Source organism: Coptis chinensis, chromosome 8 (genome assembly GCF_015680905.1).
Source record: "Coptis chinensis isolate HL-2020 chromosome 8, ASM1568090v1, whole genome shotgun sequence".
NCBI lineage: Eukaryota > Viridiplantae > Streptophyta > Magnoliopsida > Ranunculales > Ranunculaceae > Coptis > Coptis chinensis.
This window is the reverse complement of record NC_141463.1, coordinates 97,109,806-97,125,903: the sequence shown is the minus strand read 5'-3', so window position 1 is coordinate 97,125,903 and position 16,098 is coordinate 97,109,806. Positions and strand designations below refer to the sequence as shown.

General features: G+C 37.8%; 1 protein-coding gene across 1 annotated transcript; it reads right to left on the bottom strand.

The window, feature by feature from the left end:
- Window positions 1–1,972: 1,972 nt before the first annotated feature.
- LOC147484839 (tubulin beta-1 chain) lies at window positions 1,973–4,845 on the bottom strand. Its single transcript, XM_086577203.1, has 3 exons — window positions 4,321–4,845; window positions 3,964–4,233; window positions 1,973–2,937 (listed from the first exon to the last, which is right to left on the bottom strand). The coding sequence occupies exons 1-3, from the start codon at window positions 4,712–4,714 to the stop codon at window positions 2,261–2,263; spliced, it is 1,341 nt and encodes a 446-aa protein (XP_086433329.1). The 5' UTR covers window positions 4,715–4,845; the 3' UTR covers window positions 1,973–2,260.
- Window positions 4,846–16,098: the final 11,253 nt, after the last annotated feature.

The window sequence follows — 16,098 nt, the reverse complement described above, 5'->3', positions numbered from 1 at the left end:
GTCAAATCTAAACTAAATTTGAATGTATCTATACCATAACAATATCGTGTTGGTACATGAAATTCAAGCCCTTGCAATAATTCATGAAAATTAGTTCTCAACACGGCATGCACTGATGCGCAAATCTTACTAAAAAAAACAATAAATGCATGATTGCTGCAGCGAGCTCTCAAGCATATTATTATGTGCTAGGGGCACGAAGGATTGATATAATTATCGATTGCTCCAAATTGGATTCCTGGACGAATGCAGCAAAATGTTTTTAGTTATTGGTTGCTTTAATACACTTCAAATTAAAAGGTCTTTTCTAATGCTAAATTTTCAACCAATTAACCCATGTAGTTTAATGCGAGAATGATTATGTTTCATCTTTCAAGGCACAACGCTACAATTACATCTATGCCTATTAGTTCGCTTAATACAACTTTATCTTAAAAAAAAAAAAAAAAAAAAAAATTAATTTGACCTACATAACCGACATACTAATGGTAACTATTGATTTACATAGAGATACCCGTCCGTATGTATTGCAATGATAACTCATAAAAAAGTCTCGCTAAAAAGTCTTGCAGAGTCTCGCTAAATACATTAATACCGCACCTTAAATGATTTACAGCATTTTCACGCACCAAAAGTTTTTATTTTTTGGTAAGTGCTAGTTATTATTGCGGAATAAACCGTTCTGTACAAGAAGCAGTAAGATCAAACAACAGTAAATTACATACAAAGTTTGGCGGTTTCAACCACCAAAAGAAAAAACCATCTTCCAGCAATTCCAATAATCCTGTTGGAACATTCACTTTCATACCCATTGAATTCGATAACCAAGCATCATCCTCAGCACGATCAGATGCAAAATTGGCGAATGCGTCAGCCACAAAGTTAGCTTCCCTATAATTCCATATCAGTTCAGTACATACCATTGAACTGAATAAATGTGAGCAGTCTTGAATTACATGAAGGACCTCCCAAGGAATATCCAGTGATGAGCACCTAATGCAATGTTGAATGAACTTTGAATCCGTTTCCACTAGAACACGAACCCCATTTAGATGCAGAAAAGATAAAATCCTCAATCCAAAGTATAGTGCTCTCGCTTCAGCCATAAGAGTGGAAGCATGTAAGATCGGTACTGCCAAACCAAATATAAATCTTCCTTCCCAATCTCTGAGAACATAACCTGCTCCTGCAGCACCTGGATTTCCTCTAGATGATCCATCAATGTTTAACTTTAACACACCCACAGGTGGTGGTATCCATCTAAGGGACACCCACCTCCTACACATTACCGTTGACGAAGCTGCAGAAATTACCTCACCGTTGTCCTCTCACCACATATTCTCCACTAACTTTTTAGCCTTCATCATATAATGAATTGGTGACACCGTGGCATCCTCAAATCTAGATTTACAGCATTTTCACACACCAAAAGTTCATTACAACTTACAAGCCTACAAGGTACCTATCCCGTTCCCCTGGATGTACCCAGTGATCCATCCAAATATCCAATGATAAAGAATAAATGGGCTTCCGATAGCTATTAGGCAACATTATTTTGGGACCCTGAGCATTCCCTTTTCACTTTCATTCTAACAAGTAAGCAGATAACCTAACATCCCCTAGGCAGAAAACATTACAGAGCTGTGCAAGAAATTGTGTTATTTTAGAAATTGCGTTCATTTTAAAGTATTAAACGACTGTTATTAAAACAATGCTCTCTGCATAACTACCGAATCTTTCATAGTTTCATTTGACATCATCGACCAAGAAAATACAAGAATACTGTTCACGACCAAGAAATTAAAAGAAAACTTTCATTCGATATGGCACATACATCGCAGAAGTGCGCCAAGGGCACATAAATGTGCATAGATAAAACGCTTATGCACACCTACCATTTTGACATAAAACTCGTAATACTCTCCACCACAATCCAATATAATTATATAAAATAGAAGTTTAAGAACACAAAAGCAGAACTCCCATCAATTACAAAAGAGTATCACATGTTAACAATCACATAGCTAGCTTTGTTGAGCAGTACCCATGGATAATAACAGAAGGTTGTAAATTACATACACAGCTAGAACAAGATTGAAAGCAAAATGCAGAAACCAAAAAGGAAATGTAGATAACATTCAAGAAATTGGCCTACTAGCCATCTAACGCTACCACATGATAAATCTGGATGCTTATGAAATAGCTGTATAACATCACTACCAATATGCAAGATGTGGGTATTATACTTGATGTTGCATCTTCACATTTCTTGCAACTCTTCCTCCTCATCTTCATAATCACCTTCCTCATCTGCAGTGGCGTCCTGGTATTGCTGGTATTCAGAGACAAGATCATTCATGTTGCTTTCTGCCTCTGTAAACTCCATCTCATCCATACCTTCGCCAGTGTACCAATGCAAGAAAGCTTTCCTCCTGAACATAGCTGTGAACTGCTCACTAACTCTCCTGAACATCTCCTGGATGGAGGTCGAGTTCCCAATGAAGGTAGATGCCATTGACAGTCCCCTAGGTGGAATATCACATACACTTGATTTCACATTGTTCGGAATCCACTCAACAAAGTAGGATGAGTTCTTGTTTTGAACATTAATCATCTGCTCATCAACTTCCTTGGTGCTCATCTTGCCTCTGAACATGGCTGAGGCAGTAAGGTAACGACCATGCCGAGGGTCTGCTGCACACATCATGTTCTTAGAATCCCACATTTGCTGTGTCAATTCTGGGACTGTAAGAGCACGGTACTGCTGGGATCCACGTGATGTCAGAGGGGCAAACCCTACCATGAAGAAGTGAAGTCGAGGGAAGGGAATCAAGTTCACTGCTAGCTTTCTAAGATCAGAATTTAGTTGCCCAGGAAACCTGAGGCAACAGGTAACACCACTCATGGTTGCAGAGATCAAATGGTTCAGATCCCCAACTGAAACAAGGAGTTAAATAAGTCATTGATACAGGACTAAAAAAAACACACTAAAACAAATTAACTGGCTGTGAGAAGAGAAAAAATTGTCAAGCTCGGTATCAGTTGAAGTAAGTAGTAACACACAGTGTTTCAGAACATATTTTCCAAAAAGTTACATGCAAGCAAGTCAGCAACACATGTGACACATAATAGAACCTTTTTTTTTTTAAATAGAACACACAATGGAACTTATTATGATGACCTTTTGCAACAGGAATGTCTACAACGATATGCCATCATGTAAAACCAAACCACCAACATCATATAAAACTAACATATATAGAAAAGCACACTATTCATTGGTGTTATGGTTTCCAGGTTTCAATTCAAAGGGGGAAAAAGGCAGAACAAATCAAATTTAGAATTTATAACGCTCCAAAGGGACTTCAGAGCATTTTAAAGTTCTTTGAACAGATACACTAATTGTTCTCTACTAAGCATAGCTGCAAAGAAAAAAAAATTCTCATTATGTTGATCTCTCCAGTCAGAAGGGCACGTTCAGGCCCCTATATGCAATCTCAATGTTGACCCCTACCACCTCGGGCCCAGGTACGCCAACATTACCTAAGCTAGCGCTTATTCCAAGGGCCATCTATGCATAGATCATAGATGTACACTAATAAATAATCATCCCAAAAATTAATTTTCATTAAGGTTCCACTGGACAACTTAGCACACAAAAATTTCACACAACCTTGAGTAAAACAGAGGAAAACAATGTCCAGAAAGCCTATCTGATACACTTCAGTAATGACCACTTCGAAAATATAAATAAACTTTACATAGAAAATAAAAATTAACAAAGAAAGTCAGTAGGATGATCAACCAGTGTCTAAATGCATTCACAAAACTTTTTCACTATAATAGGACATACATTATACAATGAATCAGAGTAATGAACTTAATTCAAATTAAATTCAAACTCAATCAATATCAAATGTAAACAAACACCAGCTAAAGAACTTGTACACGCAATAAACTTACAGCTAGGAGTGGTAAGCTTAAGAGTCCTGAAGCAAATATCATATAAAGCCTCATTATCCAAAACCATGCACTCATCTGCATTCTCCACAAGCTGATGAACAGAAAGAGTAGCATTATAAGGCTCAACAACTGTATCAGACACCTTCGGCGAAGGAAACACAGAAAACGTGAGCATCATTCTGTCCGGGTATTCTTCCCTGATCTTTGAAATCAATAAAGTCCCCATTCCAGAACCAGTTCCTCCACCAAGTGAGTGACACACCTGAAAACCTGCACCAATAACATACAATGATACAAACTAACTTCATTGATACATACAAACTAACACTAACACTAACACTAACAACACTATTGTACCTTGAAGACAGTCGCAATTCTCGGCTTCTTTCCGAACGACATCAAGAACGGAATCAATAAGCTCAGCACCCTCAGTGTAGTGACCCTTGGCCCAATTATTCCCCGCACCCGATTGCCCAAACACAAAGTTATCAGGCCTAAAGATCTGACCATAAGGACCAGTTCTAACACTGTCCATAGTACCAGGCTCAAGATCCATAAGCACAGCACGGGGAACAAATCTTCCACAAGAAGCCTCATTATAGTAAACATTCACTCGTTCAAGTTGTAGATCTGATGTTCCAACGTACTTTCCAGTTGGATCTATGCCATGTTCATCACAAACAACTTCCCAAAACTTAGAACCAATCTGGTTTCCACATTGTCCTCCTTGTACGTGTAGGATTTCCCTCATTTTCTTTTAAATGAATGGAGAAACTAGTATAAGGTGAATGTGCCGGAGAATAGAAAACTCCGGCAGAGATGGGAAGGTTGTTGTCGGTAATGAAGAGATGGAAATGATGTGAAGAAAGAGAATAAGGCTAGAAATGGTTATATAATTTTGAGTGGGAGTGGTAGTGAGAGTGAAGGTTAGTGAGAGTGTGAAATCGTACGGGTGCTTTTCCTTCCCTCCTTTTTTTTTTATTGCATTCGTTGGATTGGACGGTTGGGATGGTTTTAGGTGGGATTAAATTCAACCTTTTTTAAAATTTGAAATTTTAAGGGGTGTGAATTATTTCTTGGTAAAATGATTGATCTAGGCTAAAGTTGTCATTTAGTCTAGAATATTCGTTTATATATGAAATATTTTGATTGAATCTACCTACGAAAGATATGATTCAAAATTTATGTTTACTCCTCATCAATTAGTGGGGAAAAAGGACAAAAGCAGTTTAGGCATCACACACAGGAGTCACATGAGACATTGATGCATGTCCATGTGACCTGCCAGCCTTCCTCCATCTTCTTATTTAACTATCTACTTTTCTTTAAGTTAGTATGTCATCTGTGATCCCATCTTTGCTTAATTTAGAGGTTAAGCATATGGGAGTTGGAGAATCTGCAGCAGGAACAACCACAAAGTGAACATCATAATAATGATGTTTAACATCTTTTTGGAATTTGCGTCCAGTAAATTTTTTTTCCTCCTTAATGCAAACGTTGCCAATTAGTTTTGAGTCGAATGCTCCATATTTAAGAGTTTTCCCAATTAGTTTTGGGTTATTTGCTACATGTTTAAGAGTTTTCGGTAGAGTGAGATATGCGATTGTATTTGCATATACTTTGGAGGAGCTTAATTTTCAGTAATCCTAGCCTCCTAGGGACCCAAGGGACAGAAATATGAGTACATGGATACTCTCTACCTTGCTTAAATTCAAGAAAATATGACACTCTTTTGGAGGGTTACACCAACTTTGGTGAGAAGTTAACATTAGCAGTACCAAGTATTACATCAAAGTTATTTGATTCAACAACTGGCACTTATTGACTAAACTCTACATACACGGGAACGCAACAAAAATTAGCAATATATATGAGGGAATGGGGACCATCTCAAGCAGAATTTATAGATGGATTGCTATTTTGCTGACCTCTTTCAAGGTTTGTGCATAACAACTACAGAGGATTTTTGAAAAGAAATATATAAGGATAGCGGGTGTGCTGTTTGTTTCTGCAACACTGCTGCTTGCTGACTGCCAAGTGTTGAGTAGGTGCTGAATTTTCCACATTCAACAATGGGGCTGAATTTGAGCAAAAAAAAAAAAAAACAGGGGTGCTGAATGCGGAAATTTCATGAAAAACAAGCAAGCTGAATACTACAATACTAAAGTGATTTCGTGGACTGAGACAAAGATGAATCTACTTTAACCTCGAGGTTCATATATTGTAAAGATATGTCTGTAGCAGAAATGGAGATCATATCTTCAAGCTAGCTAAAAACTTTGTTAGCAGTCCTTGTTACTTGTTAGTTGAACCAAGGGCCCCTTGAATCCTTGATGCGATTTGCATTATCTCGTTCAAGAAAACCATCGACCATGTTGAGTTTTAAAACTTTAAGGACAACGAGAAAACTGTACTTTCTTTTGCTAATTTTAAGACGATTAGAACGCATACCTACATGATAACATGACTGCATTTTGGCATGTATTCTCTTCAGAGTTCAGGGGTACATTACCCTTACATCTATGATTTTTATCTGAATCTCATTCTTAAATGATTGGCAATAAGAAAATCTCTCGACTTATTTGTTGGTGTTATCCCTCACATGAGGAAGAAGGAAAAACAGGTATTGTTCGTGTGAGGAAGTCAAAAGCGCGTGCGCTCAGATTGGTCATGCTTAAGGTGCGCCCGCGCTTTTGCCGCGAAAAAGAAGATAGTTTTTTTTTAGCCTCTCACGAAACATGTCTAATGGAGTTTGGGAAACTAGAAATATAAGAGGGCGCGCGCGCGCTCATGCCTAAACATGCCAGGTTCTGATTTTTCTATAGTAAACACGAAATTTCGCAGACGCGCTGAAATTTCGAATTACTATAAAAACAAAAGTTAGGTTTTGGAAAACTACATCTTGAATAGAAACCCAATTTTGAGAGCAACCAAAATTAAGATGAAACCCTTGCAAAGAGGAAAATTTTGTAAGGAGAGAAGAGTGGTCTAGTAAGTTTGGAGAGACTTGAGAGGAGTGATTGTAATTTTCATTCCCATACTTATAAAAAGATTTGCTCTCGTGGAAGTAAGCATTATTGGCCGAACCACGCTACATTTTTGTGTTGTGTAGATTGTCAAAGTGCAAACTATCTTAGTGGGAATCGATTGGTATCGCTTTTCCCAACAAGTAGTATCAGAGCCAGGTTAGATTAATCACAGAAGATAGTTATCCAAATCTTTCTCAGAAGGTGTTTGATAAAATTCTTGAGATGACGTTTGAGTTGAAATAGCTTGTAGAGATGGACCATTCTATAAACACTCGCATGACTAGTCTGAATAGAGGTAACTACACTATTTGAAAAACCAAGATAGAAGACTTGCTCTATTGCAAGGATTTGACACAACCCATTGAGAATGGATGAGTAAAACCAAACGCAATAGCGGCGGCTGAGTGGACCAAGCTTGACAGAAAAGCAATTGAGTACATTCGACAGTGGATTGACGACAGTGTCTTCCACCATGTATCCCAAGAGACTACCGATTTTGGCTTGTGGAAGAAACTCGAAGACCGCTATGAAAGGAAGTCTGCCGGAAACAAGGTACTACTCATTAAGAAGTTTGCTAACACGAGGTACAAAGAAGGTTCTTCAATGTCTGAGCATCTTAATGAAGTACAGAATACCATCAATCAGTTGCATTTGATGAAGATTGATATGGGTGACGAAGTTGAGGCTTTGTTATTATTAAACTCTCTACCTGACATTTGGGAGACTTTAGCAGTTTCTTTTGGCAGAGCCGCTAAGGATGGAATCATTTCCATGGAGATGCCTATTGGGGCATTGTTGAATGAGGAGACAAGAAGGGGTTCACGAAGCAGCTCATCTCACTCATAGATCCTTGTCACAGAAAAGCGGGAGAGAGGTAAGAGCAGAAAATCATCTCATTCTAAAGATGATGACATAAGCAAATCTAGGGGTAAAGTTAGAACTCCTAAGGCAGATAGATAATGTTATTATTGTGCCACCAATGGTCACTTTAGGTATGAATGTAGAACACTAAAGAGAAATAAGAAGAATAAATGTGTATATGAAGACATGGTAAAGAGGAACGGAAGCACAGGGCGAGATACTACCGTACTAGTAGACGATGGTCTAGTGTGAATTGTGTCAGATTGTAGTGAGTGTTGTATTAGTACCTCATGCCAGGATACAGAGTGGGTGATAGATACAGGAGTATCCTATCACGTCACACCGCACAGAGAATTCTTCACTACGTACAACTGTGGTGAATTTGGTGAAGTGAAGATGGGTAACAGTGGAGTCTCTAAGATTATAGGCATTGATGATGTTCATGTAGAAACCAATGTCGGCTACACCTTGATACTCTAGGATGTAAGACATGTCCCTGACATTCGGCTAAGCCTAATTTCCGTTAAGAAGTTAGATGATGATGACTTTAAAAACTCATTTGGTAACGGGGTATGGAAACTGAGCAGAGATTCCATTGTAGTAGCCAAAGGGAAGAAAACTTGCTCGCTTTACAAGACACAGACTAGTTTGTGTAAAGCAGAGTTAAATGCGGCACAAGAAGAAACTTTCTCCGAACTATGACATAAGAGACTGTGTCATATGGGAGAAAAAGGCATGGAAGTTCTTGCCAAATATCAAAGGTACGCATTTAAATAGATGTACTCATTGTTTGGTTGGAAAGTAACACAGGGTGTATTTTCAAAGATTCCCTTCTCACCGAAAGGAGAATGTCCTTGAGTTAGTACACACAGATTTATGTGGTCCTATGAAAGTGAAGTCCCATCGGGGAGCTTTGTACTTTTTGACTTTCATTGATGATGTATCAAGAAAGATATGAGCATATAGTATGAAGACCAAGGATGAAGTATTTGGCGTGTTTAAGACCTTTTATAGCATGGTGGAAAGAGAGACAGGGAAGCCTTTGAAGTTTATTCGTTTCGACAATGGGGGAGAGTACATTAGGCCATTTGAAGAGTATTACAAGAGTCATGGGATTCGTCATGAGCAGATCGTTCCTAAAACACCGCAACAGAATGGTATAGTCGAGAGGATGAACCGTACCATTGTAGAGAGAATGAGATGCATGATGTCTCACTTTAAGTTATCAAGAATTTACTGGGTATAAGCAATACGCACAGCCGTACATGTGATCAACCTATCACCTTTGAAGTCTTTGAATAGTGATTATCCAGAGAGAGTATGGTCAGGCAGAGATATTGATTATGGATACTTGAGGGTATTTGGGTGCAGAGCATTTGTTCATATTCCCAAGGATGATAGATCTAAGCTTGATAACAAAGCCAATCAGTGCATTTTTCTGGGTTATGGGGATGAAAAATTTGGCTACAAACTTTATGATCCGTTCAACAAGAAGGTAATCCGAAGTCGAGATGTTGTGTTCTTGGAAGACCAAACAATAGCAGACTTTAAGAATGGTGAGAAGCTAGAACCTTTCATAGATGATCTTGTTGATTTAGAACCAGAAGTTAAGTTCCTACTGTGGAACGTGCATAAGGCATTGAGAATGTAGAGAACCATGGGTTTGAAGCTCATGATGATGATCATATTGCTCATGATAGGATAGAACTTATTAATATAGAAGATGCAGATAAAGTGCATGAACCACCACCTGAGCAAGTAAAAGTGCATCCTCCTCAGCCACAAGAAAATGTGGTAAGGAGGTCGGATAGAGAGAAACAAGCCTCAACCAGGTATCCACCACATACGTATGTGTTTACTATTTGATGGTGGAGAATCTATGTATTATCAAAAGGCTCTTGAAGGTACAAACAAGGAGAAGTGGTTGAAGGCCATGCAAAATGAGATGGGTTCTTTGCATAAGAATCACACATATGACTTAGTTGAGAAATTGAAAGGAATAAAAGTTCTCAAGAATAAGTGGATCTTCAAAGTCAAGCATGAGGAGAATAGTCCACATCTAAGGCACAAAGCTCGCATTGTTGTGAAGGGATTCGGTCAAAGGGAAGGTATTGACTTTGATAAAGTTTTCTCTTCTGTTGTTAAGATGACTTCTGTCAAGGTGGTATTGGGTCTGACCGCAAATATGAACCAATAGATTGAGCAACTAGATGTCAAGACATTTTTTCTTCATGGAGATCTTGAAGAAGATGTTTACATGGACCAACTAGAGGGATTTGAGGTCAAAGGCAAAGAGCACCTGGTATGCAAGCTGAAAAAGAGTTTGTATGGGTTGAAGCAGGCATTAAGACAGTGGGTACATGAAGTTTGAGTCCTTTATAGTGAAGCATGGCTACATGAAGTCCTCTTCCGATCATTGTGTATTTGTTAAGAAATTTCTAGACAGGGACTTCATAGTGCTCTTGTTGTATGTGGATGATATGTTGATAGTTGGCCAAAACATCAACAAGATATCTAAGTTGAAGAAATACTTGAGTAAGTCCTTTGAGATGAAGGATTTGGGCCAAACAAAGTAAATACTTGGGATACGGATCACTCATGACAAAAAGAGTAGAAAATTGTGGCTTTCTCAAGAAAGCTACATTGAGAAGGTGTTGAAGAGATTAAACATGGATCAAGCGAAGCCAGTCAGTTGTCCGCTTGGTGGCTAATTCCGCATGACAAATATATGTGTCCAAAGGGTGAGCATGAGTAGAATGAAATGTAAAAGATTCCTTATGCATCCGCAGTAGGCATCGTGATGTATGCAATAATGTGTACAAGACCGGATATTGTTTTCGCCGTGAGTGTTGTAAGCTGATTTCTGTCAAATCTGGGCAAGGAGAATTGGGAAGATGTTAATTGGATTTTGAGATATCTCAAGGGCACTTCCAAAGCGTGTTTGTGTTATGGTGGGAGTAAGACCTTGCTTGAAGGCTACACAGATGCAGACATGGCAGGTGATGTTAACTCGATGAAGTCCATTTCCAGTTATCTGTTTACTTTTGCAGGGGGAGCAGTTTCTTGGCAATCTAAGTTGCAAAAATGTGTTGCCTTCTCCACTACAGAAGCCGAGTATATTACAGCTACAGAGTGTTGCAAAGAGGTGCTATTGATGAATAGGTTCTTCGATGAACTAGGGCTAAAGCAGAAACAGTTTGTAGTTTTATGTGACAGTCAGAGCGCCATCCATTTGAACAAGAATCTGAGTTTTCATTCTAGATCCAAACACATACATGTGCGTTATCATTGGATTAGAGAAGTTCTCGAAGACAAGCAATTGTGTATTGAGAAGATCCATATATACCGACAAGAACGGGTCGGATATAATGACCAAAGTTTTTTTTTTGAAAGGTAAGTTTGATGTTTGTTGTGCTACCGCTGGAATGGTAGTACACTCCTCTTGTTGATTTGGGAACGCATGGAGGTATCCCCCCCTTATGGCTCGGGGGATATTGTTGGTGTTATCCCTCACATGAGGAAGAAGGAAAAATAGGTAATGCTTGTTAGGTGTGAAGAAGTTAAAAGCGCCGCGACGCTTCAGTTGATTGGTGCCTAAGGTGCGCATCCTTTGTCGTGAAAAAAAAGATAGTTTTTTTTAGCCTCTCAAGAAACATGTCTATTGGAGTTTGGGAAACTGGAAATATAAGAGGGCGCGTGCGTGCTCAGATTGGCCTTGCCAAAAGCGTACCCGCGCTCATGCCTAACATATGTCAGGTTCTGATTTTTCTACAGTAAACACGAAATTTCGTAGACGCGCCGAAATTTCAGATTAATTTAAAAACAAAAGTTAGGTTTTGGAAAACCAAGTCTTGAATAGAAACCCAATTTTAAAAGCAACCAAAATGGAGAGGAAACCCTTGAAGAGCGGAAAAGCTTGTAAGGAAAGAAAAATGATCTAATAAGTTTAGAGAGACTTGAGAGGAGTGATTGTAATTTTCCTTCCCATACTTATAAAAGAATTTGCTCTTGTGAAAATATACATTACTGGCTGAACCACATTATATCTTTGTATTGTGTAGATTGTCCAAGTGCAAACTATCTTAGTGGGAATCGATCAGTATCATTTTCCCCAACATTATTTGCCATATGAGTTTGTATTTAAACTAAGCAAGAAATTTTTGTAAAAACATCAATCTAATGTCAAATCCCAAAGGTCAACAACCCAATGTTGGTCCCGCTTTCGAACAGGGATGCCATTTAAGAACAACAGAGTAAAATTATTCTTTTGATGGCTTCGATTACATTATTAAATATATATTTGGGACCACTTCAGTAGATTGAATTAGGCTTAATAATGGTTACTTATCGAAAAAAAATAAAAAAATTAGGCTTTATGTCTTAACCTACGGCGTTGATGTTTAACTGTTGAAGGCCTAACTAAACCATAGTGAATATCATGATTTGATTAGATTAAATAAGTTAAGAGTACAAACAGGACCCAAATTAACTGATTTTGCAAAACACAAAAGCCAGAAATGGAAAGAGAAAAATATAAGTTAAATTTTATGGTGGTTGAGTCATGGTGAAGGGTGTGTTAGAATAGTTGTATCAACACATCAACTAGAGTAGAACAGAAGGAATAATAGATAAGGACAGAATTAACAAGTAATAACCAAGGCGCGGATTAGGCTGTCCTTAAGGAAAGATTTAAGCCTTTTCAATGGTGCGCGAAGGCAACGATGGCGTCTTCCTCACAGATTCAATGGTTAACAAAGCCCTGACTTTGCACTAGAACGCACTACCCTCTAGAACAACAATATAACTCTCTCTGGGCGGCCTAAGAAGAGAAGAAGAAAAGAACCGGTTTGAGTTTTTACGTTTCTCGAGTTGAGTTTCGATCAAGTCTATTCTCTATATGTACTCCACAGTCCTATTTATAGAGGTTATGAGGAAGAGAGACCAACTCTAATAGAACAAAAACTTGTTTGCTTTCAAGAAAAGGCAAAACAAGTTTAGGCTATTGGTCAAACCACTACCCACAACAAGAAGCCCAAGCCCGGGCCCGAACCCTACCCGATGTGGTGGATAACCAATGTGGAACTATCTACTATGCACTAAAGTGGAGAGAACACCATTTGTTCATCTCCTCCACTTTGCACACACAGTATTTAGAAATACACAAGAGATTCCAACAATCCCCACTATTTCAAAATACTAATAGTCCCCCACTATTTTGGAATAGGATATTACAAAAGAAATGGGTTAACGAAATGCCGGAGAGAATCGAAAAAATAATGCATAAGATCTTTGGTGCTTTTACGGCTTGAACCCTTTGTCATAGGGTAACATGTCTTATAATACGTGAAAGTGGTGGATTAAAAATCTTTGAACCAACATTCCCTTGTAGTAAAATAGAGGACATGCACCCACATTGCTCTTTCATTATATGCCTGTTCTCGGTGTTGCTTTTTTGGCCCTAATACTTTTGTGTTCCATGAATGCTCTAGAGTACTTGCACGAATACTCATAAGAACCGGCCAGTTCTACATTCACGTGGTGGATATCCATCAAGTGTACATTGCGCTTTAAAATACACTATCTCATTATAAAAATGAACTATGGATTCCAATAAGAGTAAAATAACTCATCCTTTCTCATTGCAATTCAAGTTATACAAAGTATACAAAAATGCTATCTAGTCATAGGGTGGGGCGTCTCAAAGAAAGACAATAGCATACCAGGCGACAAGGTGACTTGTTTTTCCCTTTGAACTTAATTCATGGGATCTCCAATCACATAAATGGGGTTGCCGTCGGTGTAAGCCCTCTCTATCTAAGGCAAAAGTCCCATCCCCTCGACGATATAACCACTTGCCTCCAAAGAAGTGGTGCGGTTAGACATGTGGCCAAACTAAGTCCAACCTAACATAATCTTTAGCAGCTGCTTGATTAAGTTATATCTCAACTTACATGTATTCTTTTCCCATTGCACATAAGTTAACATGTCTTAGCTATTGCAATGAGGAGCGGTTTCCAAAGCATATACACATCGGGAGGTGTTTAGAGCCAATGGGAAGATTTGCCAAGAGGTTGCTAACCCACTCAGCATCATCACATGCCTTTTCTAAGGCGATTAGCTTGGATGATATCCAAGACACTCAATTTCCACCAAAGGTAAACACATAAACATTACTGGATCCAGTTTATAACATATTACCCTTCTAACAATGATGGAAATCTACTAAATATCAGTCCATAATCAATGGCTCTGCTATATAAGACTTGGATAATCGACAATATACATCAAAGTTCCTTATAAGGACACAATGGGTTATTAGCTCAGTATGCCATTAATGTAGGCAATGTCATGTCTCACATACATTATCCATCAAATACAATTGGCTACCATTGATATTGACATATTTAGTATGAGAAAACACAAGGACATTATTTTTCATAAGATGGATATTTGCCACAAAAGGTGTTAACACATGCTTACTATCATAATACCCATACTTTTCAATGAAAAATATTTCTACTAAGTGCTATAACAATATAATGAGACCAACATGAGTTTTAATTCCTATATTCTCGAGTCATTCAATTAAATAGTGCCCAAAATTCCCCTATACCATCCGTATGGTCTGGTTTAAGGTACTGCCACGTGGCTTCAACCATATTCAAACGTCAACATCTTGACAACCTGAATATAGCGATTCTGAAATGAGTTTAACAACATAATAAACTATCATTTTCAATGACGGTTTATGATGTGTTTCAAATAGGAATTTCTCTGTCTCATACACATTCTCAATGCTAGCACTCATGATATTAAACCATCTAAACAAAGAGAGATTAACACATATGTCTTGCTTTGCTCTAAAGAAAGTACACATTTTTTTTTATCAACAACGGTACTTTGACATCCATATGACACTAATATGTTGTTGAATTGCTCATGCAATTTATAGGCGCTTGAATCAACTCATACAAAGATTTAACTAAATTGTATACCTTCAACTCATCACCTGGTACTACTTGGTATTGTAGTTCCGTACAACTACTCAACTAGAGTTTTTAGAATTCTGTAGAAGAAATTCTAGTTATATGAGCAAGGTTTCAAAATAGTATAAATATTGTCTCTGATTGAAACCCCTTGGCTATTATTATTAGCATTGTTTTTTGCAATACAACTATCACGTTTTAGTTTTCTCTTGAAGATCCAATTCAACCTATAGATCCCCCAATAAATCAAGAGTCCAGTTTAGAGGAGTTGTATCCTTCAAAAAAATGACACTTCTCATAGACAGACAACTTTCTTATAGGTTAATGAATCTTCCTCAAGAAATATATAAACATCATCACCGTGAATAGTGGAAATACTCATTGATAGTCTTCCAAATTTCTTGTCTGCGAGAAATAATGGGATTATCTTATGTAGTTCATTATGAACATTCAACCACTCTATGCCAATTTCTCGGAAAAGCACAACCTCAAATAAAATTAGCATATAAGACATTCAATAATAGTGTGGTATCTACAAAATTGTTATCACTTATGACAACCTAAAACAAACATCACTATTATGAGTTTCACCAATGAACATCTATTAGATAATTCTAGGTCTCAAAAAGACTTCTTTTAGATTCATTCACAATAGCCTTGGCAAGACACCCCCCACATTTTGAAGCATTTTTGGATAGGCCCAAGACCTTTCCATACTTTGTAGTTCAATGTCTTTCCAATTATCTTGTGAGATGAACTATGGTAAAACAGTGTTATGCATATGGGTCACCACCCCCCACAGTTCAATAGTTACTCAACCTATTCAAACTTACATGCAAAACACATTATACCGCTACAAACACTAAAAGAAACAACAACAATAAAATGCACTATTATGACAAGAATATACTTTACTCAAGTCTATGATTCTGGATCATATTAAACATAGTCATATTATGTTCATGTTATCTATATGAAAGGAAATCCACAAAATATTCTAATGAATCTTAAAGAATAGAAGAATTAGATGAAAAGGGTTTTACCCGAGATAATATCATTATCATCCTTCTTTTCATCATTCAACATTCCAACTGTCATAGGGAGACAATCCACGCACTTGTACATCACCTTGGCTATTTATCCATAGTCATAGGAGGATAATGCATAATAAGACAATCTACAAGCGTTACATCTCCTTGTCTAAAATAGTCACTGGAGGATATTGTCTAAGAAGACAAACCATTATCTTACATCTCCTT

Excerpts from the sequence above, each read along its gene's own strand:
- LOC147484839 (XM_086577203.1), bottom strand. The coding sequence starts at position 4,714 with ATGAGGGAAATCCTACACGTACAAGGAGGACAATGTGGAAACCAGATT. Across the intron at positions 4,234-4,320 it reads GAATTGCGACTGTCTTCAAG|GTTTTCAGGTGTGTCACTCA; the intron begins GTACAATAGTGT and ends TTATTGGTGCAG. Across the intron at positions 2,938-3,963 it reads TAAGCTTACCACTCCTAGCT|TTGGGGATCTGAACCATTTG; the intron begins GTAAGTTTATTG and ends TCCTTGTTTCAG.